The sequence below is a fragment of the Apteryx mantelli genome, chromosome 5 (genome assembly GCF_036417845.1).
Source record: "Apteryx mantelli isolate bAptMan1 chromosome 5, bAptMan1.hap1, whole genome shotgun sequence".
Lineage (NCBI taxonomy): Eukaryota > Metazoa > Chordata > Aves > Apterygiformes > Apterygidae > Apteryx > Apteryx mantelli.
Window position 1 is genome coordinate 40,845,503 of NC_089982.1, and position 16,788 is coordinate 40,862,290.

At 37.4% G+C, this 16,788-nt stretch overlaps 1 protein-coding gene across 1 annotated transcript in view; it reads left to right on the plus strand.

Annotated features, from left to right (window-relative positions):
* Positions 1-16,788, plus strand: part of RAPGEF2 (Rap guanine nucleotide exchange factor 2) — a 301,571-nt gene that overhangs the window by 155,273 nt on the left and 129,510 nt on the right. Inside the window, exons 17-18 of the mRNA XM_067297871.1 lie at positions 8,960-9,030; positions 13,940-13,996. Coding sequence (XP_067153972.1) covers positions 8,960-9,030; positions 13,940-13,996 — 128 coding nt within the window. The remainder of the gene's footprint in view (positions 1-8,959; positions 9,031-13,939; positions 13,997-16,788) is intronic.

Sequence of the window (16,788 nt, forward strand, 5' to 3'; positions counted from 1 at the left end):
CATTATAGCCCTCTTTGTTTAGATGCATCTATAGAATGCTCATCTCTTGCTGCAAATAGTTGTTTAAAAATAAATCCCACTATGTTTAGTAGCTGATATATTTGTTATCCCTAGATTGGTTTTTCTTTAGTAGGATATTGGAGTCTTGCTCCTTATAACTAATAGAAAACATGGGTCAAATAACAGGCTATCTCAGAATGATCTGAGCCTCTCCTTAGCATTACAAAAAACAAACCAACCCCCCTAGGAGCTGGCAAAATTCTGTAACAAAAGACAAGAATATTTGTGCAATGAATGTGAAAATGGATAGAACAGATTTAATACAAGCTTCCAACTGTTGGCTATAAATATTGAAAAGGAGGGGAAAGGCAATTATATATATATTTTTAATGGTGCATGACTTAAGTGTCTTTCCTAATAATGGACTGTGCAGTCTGTAGGCAACATCTTTTATAGTGAAACCATGAAACCACTTTGTTTGCATTTGGACTTGCGACCAAAGGCTGGATATCTGGCTACAGAACCTGATGCTTTTGTGTTAAGCATTTAATTGTCTGACTTCTGAGAGTCTTGAAAGCAGACAAGAAATGCACAGCACTACCCTATAATTTCCTCTGTTCATTAGTTATTTCAATGACTTCTATGAGATGGCAGGCTTTAATTTCTCATCTAGCCTTTCCACATTTATTCCCATCTCACAGAGTGATTATAATCATGAATGTCTTGATTTCTTTGCTTTGTTCTGCTAAAAGCTTTATGAACAGTAGGATATGTTGAATCAATTGTACTAATTTTGAGCTAGTATTAAATATCTGTTTGTATGGGTGGGTCATTGAACTTGCCAATTCCATTTTTATACATTTGAGCAGGTTCTGCTGGCAAGATTGAAAACCAAGAGCTGTTTGTATTATATGTAAATCTTTGAGGCACTATGTAGAAGTGGAGACTTTTAATTCAGTTTCCATTAGAAAAAGTCTATCTAAAATGCAAAAATAGACTTCTAGTGAAATTTTCTTTCCAGTGAAGCATATTCTCAAAATTCTCAAACCAAACAAAATACAGTTGAAACACAGGAAGGCTGACTTAAGCATCCCATTGAAACATCTTGTTTTGCCACAGCTAGTCTACCATGATCCAATGGTATTTCTCCAGCCTCTGATATTTAGAGGCAGTAATCCTGTTGCAGACTTTGGAGAAGCATATCTTTATTTCTGTACTGGGACAATTCCCAGTTAAGGCAAACCAGGAAAATGAGATTTCTTCTTAATATTTACAAGGTTTTGGAGTTGTTCCTGATTAGCATCATGTGTGGTTACTTCAGTTCCAGATTAAAGCTGCCTGTTCCTCCTGTTTCTAATCCATTTTGAAAATTCCCTTTGTAACCCAGAACAAATGTCCTCCCTGCTCTCCCCCCCCCCAAGCTAATAATAATTTTAGTATGTCAACAAATGTTAAAAAGATCATTTTAATTTCTATATTTCTTTTCCCTTGCTTAACTCAAGCAGAGGAGGTGAACACTTGTGTTGGATTGCTGGCCTATAAACTGCTTTCCAGGTAAAGGCTGATTCCCAAGCTTAGTGATACCTGATTCCTGTGGAGTAGAGTTCTGTCATAAATTTTCTGAAATATCGTAATGTGTGTTAGGTGAGACAAATTCAGTATAGGTTGAAGATGTTAAAAGTTTTCAGAAGTTTACGCAGTCAGTTGAACTTCTAAAATAGCTAGTTTACCATGTGAGGGGTTTAACAGATGTTTACATTTGAGTTGCCTTTTAATCCCAGTCAAATTCTGCGATTTTGTCGCCTGTTTTGAATATGGATAATAAGGCATTTGTTTTCAAACAAACTCCTCAGTTCCAAGTTCTTTAATGATTGGCTTTGAGAGCTGCAGTTCTGGGATAAGCCAAGTTACTGCCTGGAAGAGGCAGTTTATGTAAAGGCAGAATAGGCTGATGTTGAGGGTGACAGGCTGGAGACAGCAAAACCTCTCTGCTAACAAACATTTGCCTCCTGCCCTGTGTTTCTAGCTTTGTTCCCCAGCTGTCTCCAACACTCCTCACTCTTGATTTCCACCCCTCCACTTTTTGCATTTTTCTTAAGCAAAAGAACAGGAGGGAATGATAATAGCAGCGTGCTATAACTGTACTTAGCAACTCTGCTGAATTGCTTCCCCTTGAATCCATGGTGAGGGGTTGTCATGAATTTTGAAATCCCTGGCTTGCAGCATGTCTGGGAACTGGTGGTGCTGCTTTTCTGGGAGGGAGCTCATACCAAGGAGTAGTGTCACCTGATCCCGTAAGTATTTTTTTTGAAGAATCGGACTTCAGTTTTAAAAAGATGGAGCTTGGTTGAAAGAGATGCTAACTGATTGTTAAACAGAGCAGACAGGCCAAGGTCTGAATCCTGGGCTGTGCTTAGAAACTGAATGTATTAGGAATTAGCAGTTTCATTATGTGTTCAGGCATGAACTTTTATTAATCTGTGATAAATTGAAATTTCTTATACAGGTCAAAATAGACTGATGTAAAGGAAATGATTGTATCAGGTAAACTTACAGAAATAAATTAGCTCATCTATACTCATCCATAAAGGATGGCCTGTGGAATTTCTTTTGCAAAAGTACCAGTTTGGGCTACTTAGCACATGTAACATTTCCACTTCTTCAGATATTTCATTTCTATCTGTCTGGCTCCCAATTCATCATCAGATCAGCAAATTATTTTCTCTAACTTTGGCTTTATTTTTTTTAAGCCAGAGATCTCTATGTAGAGTGCTGTACACTAGGGAGGATGGCTTGCAACAGAAATACTGTGATAGCATTCAATTGAGTTAAAAAGTAACTTATTAAGTAATTTATCTTCAACTGTACTATATTAGTTTGGATTCTGGCAGCAGGCCCTCCCCCTGCTTCAAAACATCTTGATGTAAAGGACTGAAATAAAACATCAAACTTTGCACTACATGACAAATACTTCATTTTAATCTCCTCAACAAATTGCTTTTGGTATGGCTCACTAATAAGCCCATGCATACCGGGACATGCTCCTACACAGTAATTATGAACTTGTTGGATTTTTTTCCTCTGCTGGGAAGCTGAAGGTAGACTACTTCGTCTCCCTTTGGACATGACAAGGTTGTTGGTATCAGCAATACTGTGGGTTTTTTTGTGTGTTTTTTTTTTTGGTTTTGTCATAGTGCAAGTCTGTTGGTGGTTTTTGCCCTGTTTTTTTTGACAATCTAATGCTTGGAAGATGCGAGCTTGCTCTCAGGTTGAGGTCTTGCATTTGGAGATGGCTTTGCTGGGGATGCCTGAAGTAGCTTCCACCCTCAGTCTGCCCCACTTTTCTTTCAGAGGTTACTGCCTCCTGGCAGGTCTTGTTGGAGCCAACCTGTGTCCTCTCCTGAGCTGCTGTTGGCACTTTAGTGTAAACTGGATGTGAACTAGTTCATGTAAACAAACGACTCAGGAGCAGATATGTGCCTCTTTTGTGGAGACAGAAGTTTCTGTCAAAAGGGTTAATCAAAAGTGAGACATGGTGGCTGCTTCAGCTATCTCAGCTAAACTAACCATGAAATCTATGTCAACGGCCTGACTGAGCTTCTGTAGCTGTTTAAGCCAGATGAAATGATGTTACTGAAGTCTAGTCTCTTCCTTTTGGCAATACTGGCACCACTTTGGCCCTAGTGAGCCAGTGCAGGCAGCTAGACAAGTGATAAATGAATGATACAGGAAACAGGGAAAAAATGCTTGGCATAGCTACCGGAGTGGCTAAGGGACCAATGAGCTCTAGTGGTGGATGCCAGAAATAAAGGGAAAAGGCTGGGATAATGCATCTCCAAGGACAGAGAGCCAAGACTGTAGCAACTTTGGTTCAGACTGTAGTTTTATTCCTTGCTAGGAAGAAAAATGTGGCATTGTTGTTCTTGTTAGTGTAGCATGGATTGAGGAAAAATGCATTAAAATAGTTGAGAAAAGGAAGGGTCCACTTCTAAGACTTCTTAAGCTCAATAAATGTTTACTCGGCCATATTAAAACTACAGACACCTGCCTTCTTACTAGTGATTTCATGACCTATTTAAACCATTTTAAGACTGTAAGGTCCCACCTTCTCCAGCCAAATGAGCCATTGCCTTCGTAACTAGTGCAGTTACAGGACACGTTGGATGTAACTTGTGAACGTAGAGGTGGCAGCTCATGCTGCTGCCGCAAAGAAGGTTTGAAATTGCTTTCCGCTCTGAGAGGGTGCGAGGGCTAGCACTGACGCAAGGCAGGTGGCACCGGCGCAGCCGAGGGCAGAGGCGGGAGGGTGGGACCTCCCAGGCTCGTAACCCTGAAACTTGTCGTTTGGGTGCGGTCTCCCACGAGAACGGCCGTGCCGTAGTGAGGAGTGTAGCTGGGGAGCGGATCTGCCTACCTACGCCTGCGTCTTCTGCCTGAAGCCCACAAATATGCTCGAGTTTTAGTATTGGCTAGCTTAATGAGTTAGAGATGAAGAATTGTTTTAATGAGGATCAACCTTTCAAAAATAGTTGTATAGCAGGTAATTTTGAGGCTCAGGTGAATGTTAGGTACTTTGGAAGCTTTTATTGAAGGTAGTGAATTAAGGAATTAGCTTGTATTTTGCTCTTACCCTTTAATTTAAAATAATAATAATAATAAAAAACTATTGTAAGAGGAAAGTGAAAGCATCCCTGCTCATTTGTCACACTTTCAGAGATGAGCAAATTTCTTTAGTAACAGAGCATTGAATTTCTCAGGTCAGCACTTTGCTTTTTAACTGTGGCAAGGATGAATAGTTGAATTAGGATGGTAGTTTCACATCTTAATGCAAACCAGGATTGAAACTAGAAGTCTGCAGCTTTTAGAGAGCAGTGTAAATTTTTCACTCCGGAGTGGTAAATTTTGATGTGTGTCTGTCTTTCACTTCAGTAAAGTAGTATTTTCTTAATTGAACCAGTGAGAATTTGGGGACAGCATTCTCCTTTTGGTTTATCCAGCTTGTGTAGTTGGCATTGCCAAAATGGTTGAAACCAGAGTAAAATGAGTAGAAATGTCTGTATGTAATCGTATGCAGACTTTTTATTATAATTAAGAGCACAGGTAAGATTGCAGACAGATGTGTTTTTACAGATCTAATTGAAGTTGAGCTGTGCTAAGACTTGAGTCTCTCTGTTCTGTTTCAAAGCTTAGTCAGAACTTTAACCTGAGCCAGCTGACACCGCTGAAACACACTAAGAAATAACAGCAGATTAAACACCCTCAGACTGCTCCCCATGCGGTGGTCAAGCATACAACGTTGGTTGTAGTAGAAATTTAAGTGTAAATTAGATTTCAGTCTTCTGGCCTGCTTCTTTGTTTAAAGAAAAAAAATTTTTTTTAACTATGATAATTTGTGCTTGCATTAATTTAATTTCTGCTTTTAGAGTTTCTATTGACATATTTTTTTTTCGAACTGTTGCCAAAAGTCTTTGTGTAGCAAGATCTACTGAGTCTTTGCATTGTTATTGCAGTCATCTTTTTAAAGTTCCCCTGACTGGATAAAAGTTGAAAGCAGAAAGTCTGTGGTTCCCCGTGCTTTTTTATCGATATAGCTTATTGTAGCAGAGTATTTTATCAGCTGTATCAGTTAAAATTAGCTTTACTCCTTCTGGCTTTTACAAACTGTTACAATGTATTTTAAAATGAAAGGACAAACTTTGTAAAGAAAATTAGTCTCTGAACTTTTTATGGCTCTGTCTGCCACCTTGTGGTGATTTGAATGAATGTATTATAAAAACTGATACTGTAGAAAAAGTGTATCAAATTGCTGCTGTCACCTGCATGCCTTTACATATTGTGTGGATTAATGTTAAAGGTAGTTTTCAGGAACACTGCATGTTATCCAAAAACGGTTGTTTAAGCCACAATGTGGTTGAATTTAGTTGCTGCTTGTAAGGTTTTGTTCAAGTCTTCTGCTTAAATCATGAAGATGAATCAGATGAATCATGTTATTTTTGAAAGACAAAGTTCTTTTCCTGAGAATTTCAATTTTTTTAACTTCTTGGCAGTTGTCTAGAATATCAAAGCTGAAAATTTCATAGCTTGCATGCTTAAGTTTTGTAAATTGCCTTTTATAACTTCACTCTTTCAAGCATTCTGAATCTATTTAGGATTTTAAAACACTTGGTGCAAATATTTCTGAAGAACTCTTAAATTACAGTAATTCACTTTTAATTCAAGAAGTTGAAACAGCTATAAAGCATTTATGCTCAATAATAAATATGTTAGTTTGCTTTAAAAAAGAAGCATAGATTTTCTTTGGATAAATGGAAGACTGAGATGACTAATGGGATAATTTAGTGGGATTTTGTTTGTTTTGGGGGTTGGGGAAGGAAATTGCTTTCTTACATTTTAATGCTGCAACCTGAATGGAAATGTGCAGTGCCCAATGGCAATATATGAAATTATATTCAGCTCTTTTGGCTGGCTTTGCTCTAGCTTTCTATATCTTGCAGCATTGGGAATTTAATGGAAGGAATGATGCTGGAATTTGTTACTTAAATTTCAATTCTAAACTTTTAATGCTAGAGGGAGCTGTTTCCTGTTAAGACACTTCACCCTCTGAAAGGTGCTAAGCTGCTTAGAGAATGAGCTGCAGCACACTTCTAGGACTTGTTTGTCTGGTATAATGCTAGTGCACAGCAGCTGCTATGTTATAATGACCATTTGCTCTGATAGCACCCCACTGCCTGGAGCACTGGTCTGTTTTGTTGCTGCTTTTTTGCAATCCCCCCCCCCCCCCCCCCCAAAAGTTAGTCCTCTCCTTGTGATGTGTCTTCAACATTATCTTCCCTGTGTTGCTGCAGTCAGCAGCCATCATGGAAATACAAGCGGAGGTTTGTTTAGGAGGCTTTGCCTCTCTTCCCTTTCTTTCCTGCCCCCCAAACCCTTTTTTGCACCCTCCGGTGCAAATTTGAGAGGCAAGGATCTCTTCCACCCTGCAATTCCTGATATGCTGATGTGGGAACTTCTGGAAGGCTATATTTGCAAATATTAAACAAGTATGACTATATTTTGAAGAGGGTTTATTTTAAAGCACTCAATAAACTGATCTTGTCTGTTACTTGTGGAACTGGTGGTAATTGCTCCCTTCAGGGATAAAATGCCTCCTGCCCTCTGCTTTTACTCACTTCAACTGTGTTCAGCACCGCGTTGCTCTAGGAACATAATCTGCATTCTTTGCTGCTTTGCCCATCAGTGGTATTGATCTCTAGGCTGGTGTCACCTAGCAATTTTGGAAACAAAATATCCATGCATCCCTTTGACCATATACTTCCACTTTCAGATCTAGAGAGATCCCTCTAAGTCAGTATCTTTAATGACTCTTTGATTAGTCTGTTTTATTGCACATAAAACCTGTGCTATTTGAGAGCAACCCAGTGCAAGTCCTGAAGTGGAGGAGGTGGTGGCAGCCAGATATTCTCCTTCCTTTTTGTCTATTGGTTGTTGGACCGGCTGGTTGAAGATGAATTACAGCAGCACCTTCTGACCAGGCTTTTCTCCATGTAATCCAGTGCTCTGGGCATCTGGTCCCCGCCGATCCACTCCCAGCTTCCCCGGCCGCCCCTGGTTGCCGGCTGCGGCTGGCGGCTCATGCAGCCAAGCGCTGCTGGTGCCGGCAAGCGGCAGCGGTGCCGTGCTTGGGGGCCGCGTCAGGCTTGCGCCACCCCTGACTGACAAGTGAGCAGGTCACTGACTGTGGCAGCTGTGGGCTTTAAAACACTTTATAGTAGTTGACACTGCTTTGCAAGTGATCACTGTATTTTCTCCTTAAGGCCTTCTGTGTGTAAAGTCCTTTCCCCCCTTGCCTTCCCTCCCAAACCACGCGTGATGTAATTAATTTTGTCCTTTGTGTGTTCTCGTCAGTGCTCCTCACAAGAGGACCAAACTCTCTTGCGGACAAGGGAACACAAGGACCAGGGTAGAAAAGAAATCACAGAATTGTGGCTTGTGTGTTTTTTCCACTTTCTCAAACTGAATATTTCTTTTTTCAGTGTGAGAAAAGCATATTCTCTTAGATACTGAATGACAGGCATTTATTTAGTCTCAACCATTAAATGCAACTCCTAGTATATTTTCTGATCCACAATGTGGTTTAGATGAGTACAGTAATGTTTGTACATTTAATACTTTTAACTAGCTTTTATCTTCATTTTTCTCACCTAAATCAAGTTTCTGTGTGGGACTTCAGTAGTGAAGTCTTTCACCAAGATACCACATCTATATTCTTTCAGTGCGTCTGAAAAGTGAAGCATTTCTGTACTTCACTTTCCATTTTAAGCCAACGAAGTTCTCCCGGTGACATAATCTTTCTCAAATAATTAGTTGTGATCTATTTCATTACTGAAAACATCTTCTTGTAGTGAGTTATGGAAGTATTTGGTATTGATGTCAGTCCCAGCTACTGGTTGCAAGCCCCTACTCTGATTTTCAATAAATTGTGAGTGGTAATGTCTCCTAACCAGCCACTTTCAAAAACAAATGATGAAACAACATCAATTTTTTACAGTGGGAATTTTATCAGATCTTTTTTCTTTCCCCTGAACATAAAAAGACTACTTTCCATGAGCTTGCTTTACAAAATAAATTAAGGTTCTAAGTATGTTGGTGTTGGGAAGCAGAACAGTAGTAGTTGCAAAATACTGAAATTCTGGACCTGACTTGTTTACTGAACATGAGCAATGACAGCCAAAGCATAAAGCTTTTCTGTATTTATATTTTATGATGTGGACAGCATCATTCTTCCCCTTGTAGATTTCCAAAATATCATCAAAGGTATTCATTTAACCTCTTGTAAATGTGCTATTTCAAATGTTCCTGTTGCCCATACTAGGAGAAAACTAGAAGCTTTACAAAAACAGTATTTTAACAACTTGTACCAATTTGAGAATTCTAATAAAAGTTTCTCATATGTTTGTAGGATTTGGAGATTGTGTATTCCTATTTACATGGAATGGAAGCCTTGTCTAATCTGAGAGAACATCAGCTAAGGTATGATACTTTATCAAAACGCTACTGCTTGCATGTGGAGAAAAGGTGGTCACAGTTGTGCAGAAATATGTATTTTTTATAGACATGATAACCTTAAAGATATGTTTTGTTTTCTTACAAAATGTGGAAATAGTATTTTAATCATCTGTTCATCACTTGCGTGTTGACCCTTCCATCAAATAGGACAAGTTGGCTGCAAACATTTTTCATTACACTTGCATTTAATTAAACCAGAATTCCATGGTTGCTATGAAATATTTCATAATTTTTATTACAGACTTCTTACAGAAAGTTTTAACTTTTATAGGAGGAATGTCATCAAGGTTGAATACAATGAAGAAATTTGTAATGTTTCTATTTTCAAAACATTTTCAGCTGATTATAGTTTTGTCTACAGTTCAAACTCTTTGGTGTAAAACTTTTTCCATCCTAGGTATGTACCCAAATCTGAATTTCTTTAGAAAGGCCCAACGGAAATGAGTTTCCATCTGCTTCTGAGAGGGGGAGATTAGAGCAAGAAGTGTCTGACTGTCCCCTGTTCTCCCCTCTTCCATGGAAAAGGCATATTGAAATCCCTTATGTACCTCAATCTCCAAATTTTCTGTTCCTTGAGTATCTGGACAGCTAAGCAGTTTATACTAGAGGCAAGCACTATACCTTAGGCTATCTTTTGACAGACTCTCTTTTATGGTTATTCCTCTTCTCTGTTAAGTGTTTTCGTACTGAGAAAGTTTCAAATAGAGAAGAGAGATTGGAAAAGAAAGATATGATAGTCTTGAAGATGTTGTGGGGAGCACTAGGGGCCAGTCTTCCACCTGAAATGGAGAGACTGGAGTTGGGCAGAGGACAAGTGCAATTTGCTTGAGTCTTCCTCTGCTACTAAAATTCAGAGCTGAATTCTCCAACTCCTATAGGAACACTTTTTACACATCTTTTCATCACTCCCACATCCAGATGATGTATAATTCTTAGCATAATCTTCAGTTTTAGTTGATTAGCAAGTTATTTAACAGACTTTAAATTTAATCCTCAATGACAGCTGAAATTGAGATGCTTCACAGTAAAGTGCTGTGTGAAAATGTGGTCATGACAGACACCAGACATATGGTGAAATTATTAGGAAACTAAAATTCAGTTAAAACAAATACAAAGATGTTGCTTTCTTTTTTTTGGCTGTAAAATAAAATTTCTGCTAGGAACAACTTTTCAGCTGTCAGAAAAATAAGTGGTGATTTGAAGTTGTACGTCATAACTGTAGTAACAGCATTTATTGAAACAAAGTCATTGTTTCATTATTTCTGGAATATTTAATGCATTAATATATATTGATGCACTAACAAAGGAACAGAGATGTTGGTAGCGGTACACCACTCTTCTGTGCCATACCTCAGATTGAAAAGCTGGCCCCTTTTGTATCCTGTTCTTCTTTTCTGTGTTGGCCTTGTTGTACTAACAGTTTCATATTGTATGTGTGTATCCCTGCTTGCTGCTTCTAATTTCTGTTATGAATGCATTTTTTTCTTTTCAGACTTTCAGACTAGAAGTAAATGCTGTACATACAGAGTACAAGTTCCAGCCCTGAATAAAAGTCCATATATAGCCCTAATCATTTTTGTACTGTAATAACAGAATCTGTTGTTCAGGTTCTGTGTTAGTTTGTACTTGCTATTGTGCAGAAGTTTTAGACAAATTATGTACTACACATGCAAATGATACTTAGTCACAAAAACTACTAATAAATATAATCAAGATTTTTTAAATTAATTTAAGCTACAATGTTTTTGTGGCTTAAAATTCAAGGAAAGAAATTCAAGTAAAAGCTTTTGATGAAATTTCTCTCTTTTAAAGATGTGCATATGTTTGACTTTAAGGTGTTGTTTCAGTTGCCCTCACATAAACACCTTACCTTCAGAAATCTCAAATGGTAGTATTTGGACATCAGTGTGGGGCTGGAAGATGCAAAAGGAAGCCGGCATATCTTCTGTACACTCTACAAGGAAATGGGGTAAATTACTATTGTTTGCCTCCTGGGGCTTGCCAACATTGGCCACACCTGAAGATGCTGAAGCAATCTGCTGAAGAAGCTGACTTTGACTTGAATAACGCTGTTTTAGGTGCTAATTTTTGGCCTCTTGCTTTGTCATTCGCAAGCCACTATTCTGCAATTTTGAGAAAATGAAAATTTTTTTTTCCTTGAAGTGCTTGAGACATATTTTGCAATGTGACTGTTGACTTTAAAAACTGTGTAATTACATCTGCTTTGGAAGGAAGCCATGATTATACTCCGTTAGTGCTTTCTGTTACACTAACATATGCAAGACTTTTAATATATCCAGTTCTGCATAGCTGGAATTGAACTGACTTTTAACTTGTTAACAAAGATCAAAGTATGCACATATGGTTGCATGATCTGTTGATATGTGGTGTTTGGCTTCGTGTCCAGAGTGAAATTCTTGCTGAGGAATGCATGGAACTTGTGTAGCTCTCCCAGCACAGTGAATTCCTAGAAGAGAGCTTCTGTTTATAGTACCATACATGGGAAATGCTGGATTCCCCTGCAACTGTGGGAGAAAAAGTTTTTATAAAGTTATTTAGGATGCAGCATTTCTTGTGGCAGTGAGATGCCACAAAAACCTCTGGGATACATTAGAACTAGTGTATTAAATGTGGTCCTTAGTAGTGAATAACTTATAGCCTGCTGATGATATAATCTTGAATTTATTACATTTGTTTAGGAGGTGGACAAAGATCATATTCTAGTGAAAATTAAACGCTTGAGTTGGCCAGAACTAATGCTATTTTCTAAATATTTGAAGAGGTAATATAGTTTCTGCTGTTCAGTAACTGTAACTTCTGTTTCAGTTTAATACAAGGATTGAAACACTTGGCTCTCTCCTGTGAGAAAGGCTTTTCCTGCTATTTATTACTATCCAGTCATATCAAAACTCATAAAACTCACATGCAGTGCCAGTGTGGAATGGTGAACTTGCTTGACTGAATCAAGAATGCATTTCCTTTGCTCCAAATTCACAGAGGAACAAAACTTGCTTGTTAAATAAAGTGATTCTGTTTCCTATAACTCCTACTCCTAGATGGCCTATTGCCTGGAATCTTTTTTGACCAACAGGGTATAGACTATCCCGCATGTTCCTTGAACAGTATTTTCATTTTTAAAACTCATTCCTAGCAAAGACTTCTTATTTCTTTTTTTTTCTGGTGCCTTTAATGATCTTGTTACCAGTAACCTCATGTCCACTCTCAAATTCCCTCCCAAAACAGAGGATCAGAGAGAGAGTATGAAGACCCTAGGGTTTGAAGCAGGCACTAGCTTTTCCAGGTCTGTAAAGACTTTTGGCAAGGCTTGATCCTCTGCTGGTGAGCACTGTTTCAAAAAGAGAAAGTCTGATGTTCAAAAGGTTGCTTGCTCTGCAAGGAAGCAAAAAGTTTTTTAGTTAGCAGAAATTTTGTATGGAAATTGCAAATAAGAAAAGCTCTCAGAAGTGGTTGACTCAATAATGCATAGATCATTGAGTAAATACTGGAGGGTAGGGCGAAGGCTATGATAACAAAACTTGATTCTCGAGCAAATAGATGAATAACTCAAAATTTTTTATTAACAGATTATGAATTGTCAATAAACCACTATCACTGTGGACAGAAAAAGTGTTATTTCTTAGTGGGCTGAACCAATAAGTAAAATCTTGAAAGAAGCGAGTGCTAAGGTAGTTTTTGCAGCAGCACATTGGCTACTCAAATCAATGAACTTGAGAAATGCCATGGGAAATGGCAGTAAGAAGCCTTTTAAAGTTTACGCCAAGTTTACACCAAACTCAGACCAACTCTTCCGGGCCTCAAATCGACTTCTCTGCTCATTAGCAATTGAGAGCTTTTTTGTCTCGTTATAATATCATTGGAGTCTGCTCCAGGTCATTGGTACATTGAGGTTCTGATAACAAATTCTGCAAGGAGTGAGAATTTCTTCCCCAAATTTAAATATAGTTCCTCGCTTTAATGCCTATATGAGCCTCTTAGGCAAATCTCTGTATGCTTGTCTGTCAAATAGCCTTGGTGTTTGCAGTATCCTTCAGTGCCAGAGAACGTCCAAGGGAGATGGTGGGTTTTGTTTCTTCCTCACCACCTAAAAATTTACAGTGTGCATTTCCTTAAGACAGTAGAAAGAAATGTTGTGTTGATGTTAGCACAAAGTTAACATTGCATTTCCTAATATGTGGTAAGCTCTTCTGTAGTTACTCTCTATTACGCCATGTTTGTCAGGCACATATTGAATGCAAAATGTTTAATTCTCCCCTCTAGACAGAGAATATTTTCCTGCAGGAAATTTTCTCCACTTCTAGCTCACTGGGAGCTCAGCATTAAAGTCTCTTGGTAATTTTTAGGTTAAGCTTCTTAATTTTAGCAAAATGAGAAGCATCAGATTACCATGTGACATAATTTCTTGTCTTATCTAATGGGCTTGACTTGAAAAAGGAAGTATTGCTTGTATCATGGTGTCTCTGATCAGTATTGCATATTGTAAGTTTGTATCCATTTCTAAAATTGTGAATTGTTTCATAATAAAGCAACTTGTTTTTATCAGATCACTTTAAAAATGAGATCAATATCATTTTACCCATTTTATAGTGTGTGTGGTTTTTTTGTTTGTTTTTTTGTGGAAGCAATTACATCCAAGATCCTAAATCAAATCTGATATTGGATGAGCTAATAACTTTAATACTTTGACTTAACAGTTTATTTTCTTAAATTAAGAATCAGCTTGGCTTTAAATTGATGGTAGTTTCTGTAAGTGCAGGAGGCAAATGTGGAAATGCTGACTAACTTCAGAAAGTGAAGTCTTTTGTGACGCTGATATGAATCATAAGTAAAAATGACTTCTTTCCTTCTCTTTCAGACTGATGTGCGAAACTGTTAGATATGAAAGGCATGAAGCAAATGAAGTTCTATACTAGTAAGTGTTTCTTCTTCCTTTCGTATAGTGTTCAAAGAATTCATTCTGAAAAGTGTTAAAGACAGGGTTTAATGCCAACTTCCTCACTCAGTGCATAGTCTGTAAACTCAAATGAGCTGCTTCATTTTCATAATTCAACAGTGGAGAAATTCGCTGGTGTCAGCAAGAGAGCTAACAGTGACTCTTGCTTGGCGAAGTACATTGTATTAATTTTTGTAACTAGTGAGATTATGCAGAACTAGCGGATGTGGGATGTCTTCTCATTAGAGTAGGTTGTCATTTGGTCTTGCATCAATTTTGTTATAGTAGTGACCAGCTTCTTGTGCCAAAGGTGACAAATCGACAAACCTAATGTGGCTTATAATTAGCAGGGATGTGATCTAATGTCATTTCAGATTTACAGTAGAAAACTGAGGATTGCAGTTTCTTTGTGTAAACAGCTTGTTGAAACAATACATTTATCATGTTTTTCACTTACTGCAGCTAACCTATGCTCTAAATGCACTTTTTCTGGATTGTTTGATATCATCTGTATGTTTATATACACCACATATACAAATAATGTATCTGTATGGCTTCTTTTATACATATGTATTTTTCCTGTACTGACTATCATGAGGAAGATGTGAACAAATTTTTATACCACACTTCAACCGTTCTGCAAGGTTAGATTACTGTGTAATGAAACACATTAACTGATCAGTTGTGTGGGAAATGCATGAAGTCAGAATGCAGGTGGGTGTAGATTAGATTGTAATCTGACTGATAAGATCCTTCATTTTGCATACTAATTTGCTAGTGATCACTGCATTGATGATTTGTCCTTTTGTAGGTAGTTGCTTTTTGTATCCATTATGTAAAGTGGTGTTTTTTTTGTTCAAACCCAATTTTATGGCTCCTTCTAACTGTTGGTTTAAATTTGATTTATATGGTGAACAAAAAAAGGCTGCTAGTTATGCACATACTCAAGACAGGCAAAAGTAACCAGGAAATATGTGTCTGAGGAAATACAGTGTGCAAACAGAAAATTGTGAAATCTGGGTTAACCTAAAGTGCTTTTTGCCATTCTTTTGCACTGATTTCCTTTGTCACTCCTTTCATGTGACTTCATCTTCACTTTGGTTGTTTGCCTGTCCTTCCTATTTACTTGCTTCTTGACATTTTTTTCCCCATGATTTATTCAGTATATTTATTAAGCAGTTTGGCAGTTTCTGGATATAGATGCTAATGCAAGTTGTGCTTGCTCTAGTATTTCACCTCTGTGATTTACCGTTTAACAGGATAAACCTGAAAGCTAACACTGAATGATCTTTGATTTTTTAAAAAGGAGTATTTTAAAGTCGCATATAAATTACATCAGTCTGAACTGTAGCTTTATATTTTTATTGGTAAATGAGATCCACATGGTGAGAAAATACTGCAGAATCTACAGTCTGATTTCAGTAACTTTTTTAGTATTTTTAGACTTGGAAGGATCCTCTCTTTTGTTTCATAAATTCAGCATACATATAAATCACTGAATCCTAATTTTATAAATATACATATGTTTTGAAAAATTCTTTGCTAGTGCTACAGGAGATAAGTGATACGATAGAGATGTTAAAATCAATGCACTCAGTTATAAACTATAGGAAATGAACTTGGAGCATATAACCTGGTCATTTGTACTGGACATGCCAGACCCTTATTTTGGTCATAAAGGCTGAGGTTTTAAAAGAGCATTAAAACTGAACTCCAAGTCACAGACAAATTTTTTTTTAATCTGAGATGATGTGACTAGCATTGAAATTTGGAAGCCAGTGCTAATCTTCTGTGTTCCTTAGAAAAATCTATTAAAATAGCTGCAACTGTTGGAGCTGTTAATAATTGACCTGTGTATGTATCACCTCCCTGAGGCATAACTTCATGTCTCAGTGTGGATAAGCTAAATTCTTATATCCCTACTTGTTAATGTGAAAACTAATAAAATTGCTCTGTTTGTTTAATCCAAGTTTGTTCTTTGTGAAAATTTTGTTCATGTCTGCATCTTCAGCTGTAGTTTAAAAAAAAAGTGCTTTTTCCATTGCTTGCATGTAATGCTGAAAAGTTATCCACATTCAGTATAAACATGGTAATTTAAGTTTTTATCCTCCTTAAAAAAAAAAAAAAAGCGCCATTAATGTCCATAATGTCTATATAGTTTTTTTAATGGCCAAAGGAGTAAAATGGAACATGTTCAAAATTTGCTTATCTCATCTGCATTTACTTCGCTATTGGTGGGTGTACATGCTAGTGACAAATTCTCAAACCCTACGGCCATTTCCCTGTTTAAATGGAAACTGGGTTATTAAAAGTGGCAGTTCAGCTCCAGTTATTCTTCATTTTCCAGTCATCTTATTACTTTCATTTGATGTGAAGTTAATGGTAAAAGGGCTTAAAACCTTCAAGGCAAAATTTCAGAATTGAGGTTTGCTTGCCACGCGTACCTGATTATCTTACCTGCTTCACGAGATTACCCTACTGAAATCTACTTAAAGATCCTATTTAAAGAGTACATAGTTTAGTCACTAAATATGTATTTTATCAGTGATTCATACAAATGTTCTTTTTTCCTCTTTACAAAATATTCATACTTGGCATTTCCAAAGGTAAGCTTCTGATCAGCATTTTCTTTAGAAGCCAAGGTTTTAGGAGACTTGTAGGTTGTGCATATACCTTTTTACAGCTGAAGAACATATTTAAGGTTTTTTTAGAGCAAAATTTAAGTGTTTGCTATGATGTCAGAGAGGCAGTAAATGTTTCACTTCTAAACT